The sequence below is a fragment of the Mustelus asterias genome, unplaced genomic scaffold, assembly GCF_964213995.1.
Source record: "Mustelus asterias unplaced genomic scaffold, sMusAst1.hap1.1 HAP1_SCAFFOLD_122, whole genome shotgun sequence".
NCBI classification, from domain to species: Eukaryota; Metazoa; Chordata; class Chondrichthyes; order Carcharhiniformes; family Triakidae; genus Mustelus; species Mustelus asterias.
In genome coordinates this window covers 956,400-975,029 of record NW_027590160.1, presented here as the reverse complement: position 1 = coordinate 975,029, position 18,630 = coordinate 956,400, and the positions used below count along the sequence as shown (strand labels likewise).

General features: G+C 46.0%; 3 protein-coding genes across 3 annotated transcripts in view; 1 reads left to right on the top strand and 2 right to left on the bottom strand.

Moving 5' to 3' along the window:
- Positions 1-18,630, top strand: part of LOC144484671 (uncharacterized) — a 55,485-nt gene that overhangs the window by 5,034 nt on the left and 31,821 nt on the right. The window lies entirely within an intron of this gene.
- Positions 2,978-5,796, bottom strand: LOC144484644 (uncharacterized). Its single transcript, XM_078203115.1, has 2 exons — positions 5,753-5,796; positions 2,978-5,339 (listed from the first exon to the last, which is right to left on the bottom strand). Exon 2 carries the CDS (start codon positions 4,991-4,993, stop codon positions 4,100-4,102), a length of 894 nt encoding a protein of 297 aa, XP_078059241.1. The 5' UTR covers positions 4,994-5,339; positions 5,753-5,796; the 3' UTR covers positions 2,978-4,099.
- The window catches only part of LOC144484656 (uncharacterized), a 41,471-nt gene continuing 38,626 nt past the window's right edge, over positions 15,786-18,630 (bottom strand). Inside the window, exon 3 of the mRNA XM_078203125.1 lies at positions 15,786-17,218. Within this exon, the coding sequence (XP_078059251.1) occupies positions 15,786-16,880 (1,095 nt within the window). The 5' untranslated portion in view covers positions 16,881-17,218. The remainder of the gene's footprint in view (positions 17,219-18,630) is intronic.

Sequence of the window (18,630 nt, the reverse complement as noted above, 5' to 3'; positions counted from 1 at the left end):
GAAACAAATCAAAATGGAGGAGAGAGTTCAGGGTGTGAAGTTGTTGAACTCAATGTTGAGTCCAGAAGGCTGTAAAGTGCCTCATCGGAAGATGAGGGGCTGTTTGTCCAGCTTGTGTTGGGCTTCTCCGGAACATTGCAGCAGGTCGAGGACAGAAATGTGAGTGTGAGAGCAAGGTGGTGAATTCTAATGGCAAGCAAGCGGAAGGTCAGGGTCATGCTTGTGGACTGAGTGGAGGTGTTCCACAAAGAGGGCAGGGAACAGGCTACAGATGAATTAAAGAGAAACCATTTGTGTCCAGAACATTGTGAAGATCCTTTTACTCTGGTTGTCTTTGATCTTCAAGTCATTTTCTGTTTGTTTTAACCATGTTCTGTTTCATTAATAAACTTTTATCAGGAAAAATATTTGATTTTTCTGGATTTTCCCTGATGAGATTGATGCACTTTCGGGAAAGCAGGTGAGAGGGGTTGGCAGGCTCTTTAACAGAAAGTGAATCCCTCTAAGGTAATTGGCAAAGGAGCCAGAGGGGGAGATGAGATTTTATTTTATTTTTTGACACAGCGAGTTGTTCTCATCTGCCTGAAAACAGATTCAATAGAATCTTTCCAAAGGGTAAAGACTTGAAAGGGAAGAATTTTCAGGGCTGTGGGGAAAGAACAGAGCAGTTGGATGAATCAGTCCTTTCAAAGAGATAGCATGGGTATGATGGGCTGAATGGACTCCTGTCAATCTCATCCTCCAACTTTTGTGCAGGTTAAAAGGGACAGATTTCAGTGCAGCCTCTTCCCTGTTTATGTATTTAAAGAGACAGGTTTCTCTTTAGCTCTGAGTGACTGATATAACAATTGGTTGGAGGCCCATTTCCCACTCAGTCCTCCAGCACCTTCCTGTCTCTCTATTAGTGCGACGCCCAGGGCAGTTTCTCAAATGGGACACAGGCCCTGTTATTCTCAGCTAAATTCAGCCCTCAGCTCCACCGCCTGGCTGTCATTGACACGAGAAGTCGGGAGACAGAATGGTGCCCGAGGCTCAAATGGGAAGTTGAAACTTGTGGCTCTAAACCAACACTTCAACATTTGTCATCAAATCCATGTTATTTATACTGAAGTTTTTATTATTAGGTTTAGACACTGGAGGCAAAGGCTGGGGGTTTTTAAAGGGTAACTTTCCCTTTCTAACTTCGTGTTGTCTATAATGTCAGCCGTGGTTCAATGGGTACAATTCTCACCTTTGAGTCAGAAGGTTCTTGGTTCAAATCCCAGTCCAGGGACCTGAGGCAAAAATCAAATCCAACATTCCTCATCCAGCACTGAGGGAGCGCTGCACTGAGGGAGCGCTGCACTGAGGGAGCACTGCACTGAGGGAGGCGGCACTGAGGGAGCGCCGCACTGAGGGAGCGCCGCACTGAGGGAGCGCCGCACTCAGGGAGCGCCGCACTCAGGGAGCGCCGCACTGAGGGAGCGTTGAACGGAGGGAGCGCTGCACTGAGGGAGCGCTGCACTGAGGGAGTACTGCACTGAGGGAGCGCCGCACTGAGGGAGCGCCGCACTGAGGCAGCGCCGCACTGAGGGAGCGCCGCACTGAGGCAGCGCCGCACTGAGGCAGCGCCGCACTTAGGGAGCGCCGCACTGAGGGGGCGCCGCACTGAGGGGGCGCCGCACTGAGGGAGCGCGGCACAGAGGGAGCGCTGAACTGTGGGAGCGCCGCACTGAGGGAGCGCCGCACTGAGGGAGCGCCGCACTGAGGGAGCGCCGCACAGAGGGAGCGCCGCACTGAGGGAGCGCCGCACTGAGGGAGCGCCGCACTCAGGGAGCGCCGCACTCAGGGAGCGCCGCACTCAGGGAGCGCCGCACTCAGGGAGCGCCGCACTCAGGGAGCGCCGCACTCAGGGAGCGCCGCACTGAGGGAGCGCCGCACTGAGGGAGCGCCGCACTGAGGGAGCGCCGCACTGAGGGAGCGCCGCACTGAGGGAGCGCCGCACTGAGGGAGCGCCGCACTGAGGGAGCGCCGCACTGAGGGAGCGCCGCACGGAGGGAGCGCCGCACGGAGGGAGCGCCGCACGGAGGGAGCGCCGCACGGAGGGAGCGCCGCACTGAGGGAGCGCCGCACTGAGGGAGCGCCGCACTGAGGGAGCGCCGCACTGAGGGAGCGCCGCACTGAGGGAGCGCCGCACGGAGGGAGCGCCGCACGGAGGGAGCGCCGCACGGAGGGAGCGCCGCACGGAGGGAGCGCCGCACTGAGGGAGCGCCGCACTGAGGGAGCGCCGCACTGAGGGAGCGCCGCACTGAGGGAGCGCCGCACTGAGGGAGCGCCGCACTGAGGGAGCGCCGCACTGAGGGAGCGCCGCACTGAGGGAGCGCCGCACTGAGGGAGCGCCGCACTGAGGGAGCGCCGCACTGAGGGAGCGCCGCACTGAGGGAGCGCCGCACTGAGGGAGCGCCGCACTGAGGGAGCGCCGCACTGTGGGAGCGCCGCACTGAGGGAGCGCCGCACTGAGGGAGTGCTGCACTGTCAGAACAGCCTTCTTTCAAATAAGATGTTAAACTGAGGCCCTGTCAGCCCCTCTCAGGTGGATGTAAAAGATCCCACAGCCACTATTTGGAAGAAGAGCAGGGGAATTATCCCCGGTGTCCTGGCCAATATTTATCCCTCAATCAACATCACATCATCTGCTCATTTTCCCATTGCTGTTTGTGGGATCTTGCTGTGTGTAAATTGGCTGTGGCATTTCCTACATTACAACAGGGATTACACTTTAAAAGTATTTCATTGGCTGGAAAGCATTTTGGGACATCCTGTGGTTGTGAAAGGTGCTATAGAAATGCAAGTGTTGAAATTGAAGATTTCTGTTCTCTGATCTTGTTATCTGGAATTGAGTTGATTTCAGCCACTCCCAACTTACCATTGAATAAATTCACTTTGGTTCACACAAGACTTTCACCAATTAAGGCAAAGGCAGAATTCTCTGGATAGTAAATTTAAAAAGTTTATTCAATGAAAAAGGTTCATTGAACAACTTTAAAACATTGACTTTTACAGCTTCATGTGGGTGATCAGTCCGTAGAAGCGTAACCCTCTCTGGCTCCTTCTCTGACAGTAATTTCCTTGGAACTCAGCCTCGGGAGTTTTCAGTATTTGGCTCGCAAGGAAGACCTTCGGAACCTCTACTTTTATCCACAAGGTGACAATTACCTCACGTCAGGGTTGGGCCTGTTGTAACATGACAATTGGTCAATTTGGTCACCAGATTAATTGAATTGGATCCTCAATTACTGACACCACTTTCTCTCAGTATCTTAGACAGGAATACAATAGAACTGGCTCATACTGTCCCTTTATCTGATTCTATACAATCCCTTATTCACACAGTTTCAAATGTTGAGGATAATCTGATCTTGAAGGTCTCTCTCGCCAGTACGTTTATCTTCATTGCAAAATCTTTACATACACAGCAATTAAACTCTTACAGCAAATAAAACTCAATCTTTTACAATAACTACTGATTCATTATTGATTCATTAATTGCAACTCAATTAAGACTTAGTACTTATTTTTTTATGGGTATTGCCAGCATTTATTGCGTTGGTGTGATGACGCAGCCCTACTTGACCAGTTTTCACTCATATTGTGTGCAGTTCCGGTCACCGCACTACAGGAAGGATGTGATTGCTCTCGAGGGGGTGGAGAGGAGATTCACCAGGATGTTGCCTGGGATGGAGCAGTTGAGCTATAAGGAGAGTCTCGATAGGCTCAGATTGTTTTCTTTAGAGCAGAGGAGACTGAGGGGGGGACCTGATCGAAATGTATAAGATTATGAGAGGTATGGACAGGGTGGATAGGAAGCACCTGTTCTCCTTTGTTGAAGGGTCAGTAACAAGGGGGCATCATTTTAAGGTGAGGGGCAGGAGGTTTAGAGGGGATTTGAGGAAAAATGTTTTCACTCCGAAGATGGTGGGAGTCTGGAATACACTGTCTGGGAGTTTCCTAGCAGGAAACTCCACAGCTTTTTAAAAGCACATGGATGAGCACTTGAAATGTCAAAATATATGGCCCAAGTGCTGGAAAGTGGGATTAGTGTCAATTTAGTACAGTTTTGTCAGTGCAGATTCAATGGGACGAAGGTCCTCTTCTGTTCTGCATGACTGCAAGACTGATGAACTCGCTGGTGTGTCTGCAGATGGGATGACTGAGTGAATCCCTTCCCACACACAGTGCAGGTGAATGGTTTCTCCCTGGTGTGAACTCGCTGGTGTGTCTGCAGTTGGGATGACTGAGTGAATCCCTTCCCACACACAGCGCAGGTGAATGGTCTCTCCCCCGTGTGAACTCGCTGGTGTTTCTGCAGGTTGGATGATGAACTAAATCCCTTCCCACACTGAGGGCAACTGAATGGTTTCTCCCCAGTGTGAGTCCGCTGGTGTTCCAGCAAGTGGGATGACCTTTTAAATGTCTTTGTGCAGTGATAGCAGCTGAATGGTCTCTCCTCAGTGTGAATTCGCTGGTGCACCAACAGTTCCCGAGAGCTTTTGAAATCCCTCCCACAGTCAGAGCATTTAAAGGGTCTCTCCTGCGTGTGAGTGACCTTGTGTTTCAACAGGCCGGGCAACTGAGTGAATCCCTTCCCACACACAGAGCAGGTGAATGGCCTCTCCCCAGTGTGAAATTGCTGGTGTCTCCATAGATTGGATAACTGAGTGAATCCCTTCCCACACACAGAGCAGGTGAATGGCCTCTCCCCAGTGTGAAATTGCTGGTGTCTCCACAGATTGGATAACTGAGTGAATCCCTTACCACACGCAGAGCATGTGAACGGCCTCTCCCCAGTGTGCACTCGCTGGTGTCTCTGCAGAACAATTAACTGAGCAAATCCCTTTCCACAAACAGAGCAGGTGAATGGTCTCTCCCCAGTATGACTGCGCCAGTGTATTTCCAGCTGAGATGGAGATATAAATCCTTTCCCACAGTCTCCACATTTCCACGGTTTCTCCATGGTTCGAGTGTCCTTGTGAATCTCCAGGTTAAACAATCAGTTAAATTTCACACAGAACACGGGTACAGTCTCTCCCCGCTGTGAATGCTGCGATGTATTTTCAAGCTGTGTGACTGGTTGAAGCTCTTTCCACACTCAGTGCACTGGAACACTCTCACTCGGGTGTCTCTGTGTCTTGGTCCTTTTCCAGTCACATTTATGTTAAAGAAAAACTTCTGAAACAAACAGAACAGAGAAAGATTTCTCCTTCTCGATTCAAAGGCCAATGATATTCGGGTCCCAATGAATTGTTGGCTCTGCCTGATCTTTGACTTGACTTCCGTCTGTAAATCCTCACTTTGACATCCTGTAAAATGAATTTACAAAAGTCATCACTATCAGTGCAGATTAGAAATTCAGAACAGACAATTCTAGTTTCTATGGAACATTCTTTCCTCTCTCATTCCCCAAAACCTGTGAATCTCACTCTCCCTCCATTCTCACTCTGCTGTATCTAATATTCACCCTCCCAATTCTCCTGAAGGTGCTGATTGAGGCTGATTGACAGATCCATGCTCACTGCTTCCTGTCCTGGACACAGAGAGCTGGAAATCTCCATGCAGGCTGCCAGACAGATATATGTCTATCTGACTGGACTAACAATGTGTGGAATATACAGACTGGATTCACTTCCTGTCCCTTCATTTGCTGCAACTCCCCAGTTTCCCCCAGAATGAGAAAAGAAATAGAAAGGGGGAGAAAATAAAGTGTTTTACTCACAGGAGGGAGTTTTAGTGTTTCTGAAACTCCATCTTCATTCACACAAAGCCCGCGCGCTGATTGGCTGGAGGAGCAGAGTCCTTCCGGTCCTCCAGCTTTTTCCATTGGCCAACACCTCAACATGAAGGCCAGGGGGCGGGCTCTCCTCCGCACATGCGTAGCTTCTCCTCTCCCTTGGACATGCGCAGTCCCGGGCCGCCCACCGCGCGACGGATAGGGCATTTTCTGCAGCGCAATGGAGTGTGGGAGGTGCAGCCGCCATTACGCATCCGGACCGCAGTCTCCAAAACCCTGGGACTGGAATGGAAAGTGGGGCGCAGTGACCCCGCCCTTTTACAAAGTACACATGGTGTATCACTGGATTGGATTGGAACGTCACGTTATCGCAAAACAGGTTGTTAACTTTAGGTGGAATGATTTAGAGAACTGGGTGACATATTGGGGAGGGCAATCGGTGAGTATGAGACTGAAGTCGAGAGTCAGCACCTTCAGGGGAGGAAAATTGGAGAAAAGGCAAGAGTAGCATAGTAGGATGACTTAATGTTACAATCAATATGTCTGTGTGGATTTCCCCCGGGGCTCCGCTTTCCTCCCACAGTCTGAAAGACATGCTGGTAGGTGCATTGACCCCAACAGGCGCTGGAATGTGGCGACTCGGGGAATTTCACAGTAACTTCATTGCAGTCTTAATGTAAATCTTGCTTTTGACTAATAAATAAACTTTACTTTAGGAAGGAGGGAATGTGTGGGGACAGAGATTTATAATTTGAGATGAAGAACGATTTTCTGTGAGAACGAGATTTGTCAGTTCCGGATTTCTATCCTGTAATCACAGTGATGACTTGATGATATCAACCCTATCACACCCATTAAAGTCCCTATCAGGTCAGTCTTCGGCCTTCTCTTTCCTGGAGAAATTATCCCCAGCCTGTTCAATCTATCCTGTGACTTAAACACACACAGCTCTGCTAACATCCTTGTGAATCTTTTTTGAACTTTAATAGAGCTCTTCTGTCAGTTTCAAAGGGATATACTATTAATGTTTAGACTCAATTTGATTTGGTTACAACAGCATGGTGACTCAGTTCCATATTTGACGCTCTGAATGCTTTAATTTGAAAGGGACTTAACCATCAAGAAAAGCCTCTGAAATAGCAAATGAGTTGAAATTTATTTTTTAAAAAGGTACAATGATGAACTGCACAAGCGACTTTTATCACTTCAAATGGGTGGCCACCCCTGTAGAAATATGAATTTTCCTCAGGTTCCTGATCCAAAGGCGATTTCCCAAAATCCTGCCCCAGGGGCACTCAGTACCTCCACAACCAGAGTCCAAGCTGCAAAGCCCAAGTTCACTCACCAATCCCACTGAGCATTCTAACACAGCTCTCAGCTGCAATACGGATATCAATGCTGTACTGTTAGTCAGAATACAAAACATTGGTCTAAAATTCCTATCTTGCCGATATAGGTTTATCATTAAAACTTCACCCAATGTTTGTCTGTAATCTAGAAACTGTTTGTTCCTCAAACAAGTAAACAACCTTGCTGATATTAGAACCTTGATGTGGAGCATTTGATTAACATGTGATTTTACTCTAATGCAGGGGTGTTACATCTATCACCCCTTTTACTCAATCTATTCATTCACTCTGGCATTTTCCCCCTTTTGTTCATTGGCCTTGTCCAAGTAGCCAACTTCCTTTCCCTTTACAATTTTCTTCTCATAACTAATTTTTAGATATAATTGAAGCGGTATAATTGGATATAAAAGCAGTGATAACATATAATTCCTATACAAATTGCATAGACTTAAAAACATTCTCAAGCTGTCCCTTCACCTGTATCCATCTTGTAATTAATTCTGATTATGTATTATTTCTCCCTCGCCTTCATTTGACCTAATCGAAAATTCCATTTAATTTGTTCTCACAGTCAGTTTCTGTATGGAGTATGTGTCAGTGCCTTTATCATTTCAAAGTGATTTCTTACTCTTCAGACCATATTAACCATTTCATGTCATTTAGTCAAGTATCTGAGAAAGTCCCATTTAATCATAGAATCATTACAGTGCAGAAGGAGGCCCATCGAGTCTGCACAGACCACAATCCCATCCAGGCCATATCCCCATAACCCCACTTATTTACTCTGCTAGTCCAGCTGGCAATAAGGCACAATTTACTATGGCCAATCAACATAACCCGCACATCTTTGGATGAAGGCAAGAAACCGGAGCACTGAAAGGAAACCCACACAGACACAAGGAGAATGTGCAAACTTTATCCAGGCAGTCATCCGAGGCTGGAATTGAATCCGGGGCCTTGGCGCTGTAAGGGAGTAGTGCTAACCACTGTGACACCAGACTGCCCTTCATTTTTCAGTGCAGCTGCACCGTGTACTCTCGGATGTTAGTTAATTCCCAATTTACAAACCACTTCTGCAATCTCACATCGGTGTTCCAATTCCTTCTTTAATTCTCTGTTGGAATCTCACCTTCATAAGCCATCTTCACTCATTTCCCTCCCTGTTAAATGTTGTCACTCATTTTCTTTTAAACCAGAGTGCGTTCTTTTGTCCTGCTTGTTGGCATCTCTCTGCCCTCTCCCACAAATCATTGTTTTGCATTTGTGGAAGGTCCATCAGGTCTTTCGGGATTGTGCTGTGCATTTTACCAATTAGTTTCATCATCCTGGATGCCACTGTCTTACAAAGGAAGCACCATTCAATAATTCTGTCAGAATCTTCAGAAGAAAACCCAAAGTCAGGTGTATGTCTTTGCTTGTTTCCTCCTGTACAATCCCAATGTCTCAGATGGAGGCCAGATTATCAAATTCAGTTCTCTCAAATAATTCATAGACAAAGAAACAAGTATCTCCAAGAGAAAACTGTCACCTCATTCATCTCATCGAGACTTCCCTTTCACTCAAATCTTCATAAACACCCAAATGTATGGATTCCTTTAAACTACACTTTCAGGAGTTCGAGAGAATCTTTAGAGTTAAATAAATCATTAAATATTCTTATAATATCTTATAACAGAAAGCAAACATTTCTGTTTGATTCCAGGCATTATCAACTTTGTTCTTTCCCTTAAACACCAGGTAATTTCCTTTTTAAATGCTTGAAATAGCAACTCATGTCAGATATTTATCAATTCCAATCTCAAAAGCAGGCTTGTTGGCTTTCTGAAAAGTAAAGTCTTTTATTCTCTGCTTTAATTCTCAAAACTGTTGACTTCACTCAGAGCTGGAAAACATCATCACCTGTTTAAAAAACACAAACAATCCATCTGGCTCTGGCCAAGATCCCAGTGAGTTAATATGTCCAATCACAGGTTACATTAAAAAACAAAGGCTGTGTGGAGATTTATAAAAATCAGCTGTCTGCTGAAAGGGTTAACTTCTCTGTGGAACCGAGAGAGGCGGGGAGTGGGCAGAGGAAACTTGGCAATTCCATCAACTTACATAATTTAAAAAACTTCTCTCGTGTTATTTTCTTCAATTTTGTTCAAATTTCATCTCTTTTATCTATCCTTTTTTGAACACCAATTTCAATTTTCAATATTTGCTACTTAATCAAAGTTGAAAGAAATACTTTGTGAAATGTGTTGTTAACTGAATCTCAACAATTTTAACTCAAATGTTTTGGAAAGTTGGAACTGGTTTGCTGCCAAACTGCAGCCTTATCTTTCTGTTTTGGGAGCAAATTGTCCTTCACAATTCTAACCTTGAACAAGTTAATTTCAAACCCAAATACATTCCTTTCACATTTTAGTACAGTCTGAATTTATTTCAAACAGAAACTCACAGCTGTTCAAATTAAATTAATTTTTATTCCCTTTCCAAACTAATTCTTCGAATCTGTGATGCTTGCAAACAACGTCCTGCCTCAACAATTATGACTCAAATGTACGGTATTCCTTCAACTGGGCAAACCAACTTGGAGTAAGCGTTGTGGATCATGTCGGTGCAAAGGTCATGGCTAACCTCACACACCTGCATTCCCTTATCACACAGGAGAGGCAGAGGAGAGGGAGGAGTGCTTTCAGTGATTCTTTTTTTGGAGAAAACAACTACATCTGCTCGCTGGTGACTGAATTGTGTCTCAGGTTGTTTGATTTCAGCTAAACACGGGGAGTGGTCTGCTTCAGGAGAGGTGTCACTTTGTGGCTGAATTAACTTCCTCAAAGTCCCCATGGCATTTTCTAACTCTTCACTTGATCTGATATTTTCTGACTGTAAATCAATATCTTGTTCCAGAGTTTGGCCGAACAGCAGTAGATTTTTCTGAGCTCCACTCACCCTATCATCTGCCCCCTGTTCCCAATGTAACTGATTGTCCAGGTCAGACGTGCTCTCCTGCCAGCAATCAGCTCCATTCTGCAGCTTATCCACCAGTTCCCTCAACTCTTTATATTTTGTACTCAGCTGTGAGGCACAGGTTTCCAATGTAACTGTAAATTAATTTATTCTGGACTTTTTCCAACTCACTATTTCCTTTCTGAATCTCTTCAGAAAACCTTTCAAGGACCCGCTCGTAATCTCCGTCACATTCTTCTCCACCTCCCAGGGTATCTTTTATTCCTGATGCCATTGACTCCGTTGTCAAACTGTCAGTCACATTGTAGCAGATGCCAAAGCCATTGCTGTATTTGCTTTTTTGAGGCAGCAGTGCTAACCACTGTGTCACTGGATGGAATGCTGGCACAGTGGAGAGAAACATAGAAACTAGAAGCAGGAGTAGGCCATTCGGCCCTTTGAGCCTGCTCCGCCATTCATCTTGATCATGGCTGATCATCAAATTCAATTTCCTGATTCCCCCATTCTTTCCAGATCCCTTGATCCTTTTAGCCCCAAGAGTATATCTCATATCTTCTTGAAATCAGACAATGTTTTGGCCTCAACTATAGGGTGACATGGTGGCACAGTGGTTAGCACTGCTGCCTCACAGCGCCAGGGACCCATTTAATTCCAGCCTTGGGTGAATGTCTGTGTGGAGTTCGCATGTTCTCCCTGTGTCTGCGTGGGCTTCCTCCGGGTGCTCCAGTTTCTACCCACAGACCAAAGATGCCCAGGTTCAGTGGATTTGCAATGTTGAATTCCCTCTTCGTCTCCCAAGCTGTGTGGGTTAGATAGGTTACCATGGTAAATGTGTGAGATTACAGGGATAGGGCAGGGGAGAGGGCCTGGGTAAGGTGCTCTGTTGGAGAGATGGTGCAGACTCGATGGTCCGAATGGTCCCTTCTGCACTGGAGGGATTCTATGATTCAATGAACACAGGAATGGTCAGAATTATTTCACATGTCCCAAATTTTAAATAACCATTACACTTAAAACTCTCTCATACTCACATGTGAAAGTTTGAATCCGGATTAAAATTCCCACAAGTTTAGCAAAGTATCCTGGAATCATGTCTCTGGCCAGTGAATGTGGTTCTAGGTTCACAACTTTTGTGAAAAAAAGCTTCATTAATTACACGTCCTTTATTTAAATCTGTTTGATTTAAATCACAGACAGAAAACCTGAAAGCTTGAAGCATTCAACCCACAAATATCATCCACACACAAGCAGAGAAACTTAGCATGTGCTTTACAACAATAACCAAAATTAATTCCTTAAGCGTTCTTGAGGTTCTGTTTCTAAACTTCCAGAAATGCCTTTAATTAAAGACTCAAGAGAAGGTTAATTCTCCAGAAAGATAAACTTAACAAATGTAGCCCAAAACAATGATAAAACACATCGACAAACATCCACATAAAACAAATGAAACACACAGATTCTCACAGCTCGTAAATTTCAAATAATGAATCCTCAGCATTCTCTCTCGCAGCTATAGCTTCTTAAAGCGACAGAGCACCACAAACGTTTCACAATATACATTAATGATTTGGAAGAAGGAACTGAAGGCACTGTTGCTAAGTTTGCAGATGATACAAAGATATGTAGAGGGACAGGTAGTATTGAGGGAGTAGGAGGGCTGCAGAAGGACTTTGATGGGCTGGGAGAGTGGGCAAAGAAGTGGCAGATGGAATACAATGTGGAAAAGTGTGAGATTATGCACTTGGGGAGGAGGAATGGAGGCATCGACTATTTCCTAAATGGGGAAATGCTTCGGCAATCAGAAGAACAAAGGGACTTGGGAGTCATTGTTCAAGATTCTCTTAAAGTTAACGTGCAGGTTTAGTTGGCAGTTTGGAAGGCAGATGCAATGTTAGCATTCATGTCAAGAGGGTTAGAATACAAGAGCAGCGATGTACTTCTTAAACTGTATAAGGCTCTGGTCAGACCCCATTTGGAGTATTGTGAGCAGTTTTGAGCCCCACATCTAAGGAAGGATATGCTGGTCTTGGAAAGGGTCTGGAGGAGCTTCACAAGAATGATCTCTGGAATGAAGAGCTTGTCGTCGTATGAAGAATGGTTGAGGACTCCGGGCCTGCACGCATTGGAGTTTAGAAGGATGAGGGGAGATCTTATTGAAATTTAGTAGGAAAAAACTAGAACCAGAGGGCACAACCTCAGGCTAAAGGGATGATCCTTTAAAACAGAGCTGAGGAGGAATTTCTTCAGCCAGAGAGTGGCGAATCTGTGGAAGTCTTTGCCGCAGAAGGCTGTGAAGGTCAGTTCATTGAGTGTCTGTAAGACAGAGATAGATAGGTTCTTGATTAATAAGGGGATCAGGGGTTATGGAGAAAAGGCAGGAGAATGGGGATGAGAAAAATATCAGCCATGATTGAATAGCGGAGAAGACTCGATGGGTCTGGTGGCCTATTTCTGCTCCGATGTCTTATGGTCTAAGCTCACAACTCCTTGATTAAAATAAGATACAAGATCCTTCATTCCCCTTCATTCTAACTTAAACCTTTTTTTAGCCAACTTCCAAAGCCTGATTTTATCGGAAACATCAAGTCTTTGTTGATTTAAAATCCCAAACATGTTGCCAGCTGCAAAATCTTTGTTCTTTGTCTGGGATTGAGGTGACAACACGATAAAATTCTCACAGTTCTTCCAAATTCCTCCAGGCTCTGCTTAAAATTTACACATTTAACTGGTTCCCATAAATCCTCAATCAAAAACTAAAATAGACACATGAGTTTCCAGGTGATTGACAAACAAATGAACTGTCTGCTGAAAGGGTTAACTTTTCTACAGAACCTAGAGAGGTGGGGAGTGAGCAGAAAAAACTTGGCACACAATTACTTCACTTTACATATGATGGGGGTTTTTCTCAGAGGCTAAGTATTGAGCTGAACCCGGCTAATACAAAGATTTGCAAAAGACAGTATACTGGTTAAAGACATTCTTTATTGACCAACACGCGCTGGGAGAAAGGCAGCTGGGCAGTCCAACTACTTTCTAAAGTTACAATACATTGGCCGTGTAGTTATACTATTTTGAAAGTTCATTTCACCCGCCCACTCTGTCACCCTAACTGGATGCTCCAATCGTGTTCGTGCACAATATTTACCTTGGCCAATAACATCCTATCTTCTGGCAGAATGGGAATTCATTGGTCTGTAGAATCTGAAAGTTCCTGCCCACTGTTACTTTGCAACTTTCACTTACATAGGTCCACAGGGTTCAAAGGTTGCTTTCTAACTGACTCTCAGCAACTTCTATTACATAGGTTATATGGTTCAAAATTTCCTTTCCACTGTCTGCTGAGCCATCCCTTATCAGTAAAAAATGAATAAGTCTATACATTCTAGTGTCTGGGAAGCGTTTACTTTTATAACTCATACTGATAAAAACTGTGCTCTGTGGCTTCACTGTTCTGACAGAGTGTGGCCTGTCTCACACAGCTTTTATCCCATTATGCTTTCGGGCAGTCTGCAGTTTGGCCAAGGTGTACATTTTAGTCCAAAAAGTACATGTTTAAATTCTCTAAAAGTGGATATATGTATCTCTATGCAGACAGTACCTTTGTATAATATAAATAAGGCACGTTGTGGTCCTTATTCTATGTTAGTCTAAGTCAGTCCACCCTGTTTCAATAGCTTTTATTAGTTTTTAATCTCAAGGTATTCTGAACCCCTCAAACAAAATAACTTTAAAAAACTTAAAGTTTATAATTAGTCTCAAGTAAGCTTACATTAACACTGCAATGAAGTTACTGTAAAAAATCCCCTCTCTAACAACAAAAGAAACTTGATTTTAAACTTCATCTATTAATTTTTTTGTTATATTCCTCAACCTATTTTAATTTGATCAGTTTTTGTTAGGGATGGGTAATTTCTATTCTTTATAAACTGGTTCACTCGTTTTGTTAAATCTCCATGGGCTCGGAGAATCAGAACCCAGACTCTATCATCCATATCCTTTTTCTCCTTCTGCCACCACTTTCTCTCTGTTTTGCGGGAGGGTCGTGGGGATTCCAATCAGACCAAATCATTTATTATAAAAGCAAAAAACAGAAAATGCTGGAAAATCCCAGCAGATCTGACAGCATCTGTAGGGAGAGAATAGAGCCATCGTTTCAAGTCTGGATGACCCTTCATCAGAGCTCCTATGAAGTGTCATCCAGACTCAAAATGTTGGCTCTATTCTCAAATCATTTTATCGATAAGTTTCTTGCTCTTAGTTTCCAAAAGACAGGTAAGAAATCTGTCTGGTGCCCACTCGAGCTCTGAATTTTTCACTGGCCATGCTTGGGTAAGATTATAACCATTAGAATCCACTCTTAGAGATCCACTTTTCAGTCCAGTGCTACTTGGAGTGTACCGTCACTTCACCGATTACCAGGTCACAAGACCTTCACAGTTCTTATCACAAATTTATGATAAAATAATTTAATGCCTGAGAACGCTTCTTAATCTACGACCTACCACCGTTTGTTGATTGGTCAGACCCCCTTTTTACAGATTTGGATATCTCAGCCACTGAATATCAGCTGGTTATTCATAGATTCATAGAATCCTACAGTGCAGAGGAGGCCATTTGGCCCATCGAGTCTGCACCGACCACAATCACGCCCAGGCCCTATCCCCGATGTATTTATCCTAGCTAGTCCCCCTGACACTAAGGGGCAATTTAGCATGGCCAATCCACCTAACCCACACACCTTTGGACTTTGGGAGGAAACCGGGGCACCCGGAGGAAATGGGGACAGGGGGAGAATGTGCAGACTCCACACAGACGGTGACCCAAGCCAGCCAGGAATCGAACCCGGGTCCCTGGCACTGTGAGGCAGCAGTGCTAACCACTGTGCCATCATGGCACCCAAACTTATGGAATAAGTTTAATTCTAACTCATTCTGAGTAAATATTCTCACCAGGTCCTCTGTCAGGGCCCTGCTAAGCAGCTTTAATGGTCCGTGATTGCAGAAACTGAGCAGTCACAGGAATGTGGTCAAGATAGTCCAGTCCCATAATGCCTCACATTCAATCTGCAGTCCTTCAATTATAACAGAATATGTGGCTGTATGTAGCTGCCTCGGCCATGGTCAACCCCAACACTGCCTTCCTGAACTGCTACAATGCCTGAGGTGTAAGTACACCCACAGTGCTTTTAGGGAGGGATTTCCAGCTACACATTCCTAACAAGATTCTGACAGGTTTAGATAAGGTGGACAAAGAAAAGCTGTTCCCATTAGCTGATGGGACAAGGACGAGGGGGGTCACAGATTTATGATTTTGGGTCAGAGATGCGGGGGGTGATGTGAGGAAGAATATTTTGATGCAGTGAATGGTAATGACCTGGAACTCGCTGCCAACGAGGGTGGAGGAAGTGGAGACAATAAACAATTACAAAGGAAATTGGATGGGAATTTGGGGAGGTTTCAAACAGAAATGCTGACTAAATATCTCTGAACTTCCTCACACCCGGTCACTCTGTGATCCTTGTGAAATTTGAAACCAGGTATTTGCAACAAGACTCAAAGAGCATCAGCCCACTGGAGGCAAAGTCGTGAGACCGGCCAGTCCAGCAGAAAGAAACCCTCCGACCCTCTCCATTGACTAACTGTGAGAATGAATAAAATGCAGTCCTGGATGTAATTGAGAGCAGAAACAATAACAGCACAATCCAACCCCTGGAATCACTCGTGAACTTGTTGGTGTCTCAGCAGCTGGGCTGAAACTCTGAAACCCTTTCCACACTGAGAGCAGGTGAACGGCCTCTCCCCAGTGTGAACTCGCTGGTGTGTGCACAGGTTGGATAAGTCAGTGAATCCCTTCCCACACTGAGAGCAGGTGAACGGTTTCTCCCCAGTGTGAATACGCTCGTGTGTCCGCAGATTGGATAACTGACTGAATCCCTTCCCACACTGAGAGCAGGTGAACGGCCTCTCCCCAGTGTGAACTCGCTCATGGGTCCGCAGACTGGATAACTGAGTGAATTCCTTCCCACACTGAGAGCAGGTGAACGGCCTCTCCCCAGTGTGAACTCGCTCATGTCTCCGCAGACTGGATGAATCACTGAATCCCTTCCCACACTGAGAGCAGGTGAATGGTCTCTCCCCAGTGTGAACTCGCAGGTGTGTCCGCAGACTCGATAACTGAGTGACTCCCTTCCCACACTGAGAGCAAGTGAATGGTTTCTCCCCAGTGTGAACTCGCTGGTGTGTCTGCAGGTTGGATGATTGAGTGAATCCCTCCCCATACTGAGGGCAGGTGAACGGCCTCTCCCCAGTGTGAACTCGCTGGTGTGTCTGCAGGCTGGATAAATGAGTGAATTCCTTCTCACACTGAGAGCAGGTGAATGGCCTTTCCCCAGTGCAAACTCGCTGGTGTTTGCGCAGGTTGGATAACTGACTGAATCCCTTCCCACACTGAGAGCAAGTGAACGGTCTCTCCCCAGTGTGAACTCGTTGGTGTGTCTGCAAGTTGGATAATTGACTGAATCCTTTCCCACACTGAGAGCAAGTGAACGGCCTCTCCCCAGTGTGAACTCGCTGGTGTGTCTGCAGGCTGGATAACTGACTGAATCCCTTCCCACACTGAGAGCAGGTGAACGGCCTCTCCCCAGTGTGAACTCGCTGGTGTGTCCGCAGGTGGGATATTTCACTGAATCCCTTCCCACACTGAGAACAGGCGAATGGCCTCGCTCCAGTGTGACTGCGCCGATGAACTTCCAGCTCTGATGGGGATCTGTATCTCTTCCCACAGTCCCCGCATTTCCATGGTTTCTCCATGGTGCATGTGTCCTTGCCTCTCTCTTTGGTGGACAATCAGTTGAAGCCTCGTTAACACACACACAACACGAGTGCAGTCTCTCCCCGCTGTTAATGGTGTGATCTTTATTCAGGCTGTGTAACTGGTTAAAGCTCTTTAACACCCTCACCCGAGCATGGCAGCGTGTTGGTCCTTTTCCAGTCACACTGACATTTGAAATCCTTTCAAATCGACAGACCGGACAATCATTTGTCCTTCTGGATTCAAAGGCCGATGATATTCAGCTCCCAAGGAATATGACTCTGTCAGATCTGATGTGACGTTTGAGATTTCGGTCTGTGATTCCTCTTTCAATATCCTGTAAAATGAGTTTACAAAAGTCATCAGTGTCAGTACAGGACAGAAATTCAGAACAGACAATTCTCGTTTCTATGGAACATTCTTTCTCTCTCATTCCCCAAAAGCTGTGAATCTCCATCCCACACACTCTCCCTCCATTCTCACTCTGCTGTATCTAATATTCACCCTCCCAATTCTCCTGAAGGTGCTGATTGAGGCTGATTGACAGATCCATGCTCACTGCAGTCTCCTGATTCTTTTGTCCTCTCCAGATTCTCTCTCCTCCTGTCCTTAAACTGGTGACTCAGGCTGTGGATCAATCCCACTCCGTCACTCTCATTCTCACAAATAATGCAGCTCACAACAACAAATCATATTTGATGATTTTATGACTGATTTTAAACATGCGGAAATATTCACCTTTTCCCAGTTGGGTCTTTGGTTGAAGTTGCTGTTGGGGTGAAGGCGGAAGCGGCAGAGTGAGATTCCGGAACAATGTGAGGGGGCGGGGCTGGAGGACCGAGCGGGAGCGGCTGGTCCTCCAACCAATCGGAGTGAATGAGAGGCGGGGCTGGAGGACCGAGCTGGAGCGGCTGGTCCTCCAACCAATCGGAGTGAATGAGGGGCGGGGCTGGAGGACCGAGCTGGAGCGGCTGGTCTTCCAACCAATAGGAGTGAATGAGGGGCGGGGCCCAACCTCTGCCGGAGCCCGCTGCGCAGGCTCTGTGCGGGGCTGTGACTGGAGCATGCGCAGTGCGGATGCAGACAGTGGTGTGGAATCCGCAGGGAGACATGAGGCCCGGACAGGAGAGGAACAGAGCCGGTGAGTGGACTGGGAGGTTCCATTAACACCTTCTGGAGGATTCACGATCCGAATAAGAAGCTATCGGTTCCGTGTTTTCAGGAAGAGAAGCTGCGAGTTTTTTGATGACAGACCTGGGGTCAAGGCTGCCTCTTGATCGCATGAGGTTGCAACAGTGCGCATGCGCAGTGCTCCCTGCCAGCAGAGGAAAGGAATGAATTTCTATCTGCAAAACTCAAACCAAGAGAAATGTCTCTCATCTGAATTCTATCCTGAACAGATCGTGATGATTTTTCATATTGAGTCTCTGTCTGCTCTCTTCCTGATCTCAATTGGAATGCTAAAACATTAATGATCTATCTGAAATTCACTCTGTCAATGCTGCATTAGTTACCCAGAGCACCCCATAAAGTCCCTATGCATGATTCTAGGTACCCAGTGCACAGGTATGGAATCGGCCTGTGCTCTGAGCATGCATAGTGTGGTGCCTGCTAACTGTGGGTAAGCCGGCGTGGGGAGCTGGAAACTGTGGGTGAACACAGGTTCAGAAGGGGGCCTAAACACTGGGTGAATGTGGGTGGGGTGGGGTGGCAGGAAACTGTAAGTGAGCACATGCCTGGGGAGCCTGG

Coding starts and splice junctions, on each gene's coding strand:
- LOC144484644 (XM_078203115.1), bottom strand. CDS start 4,993: ATGGAGAAACCGTGGAAATGTGGAGACTGTGGGAAAGGATTTATATCT.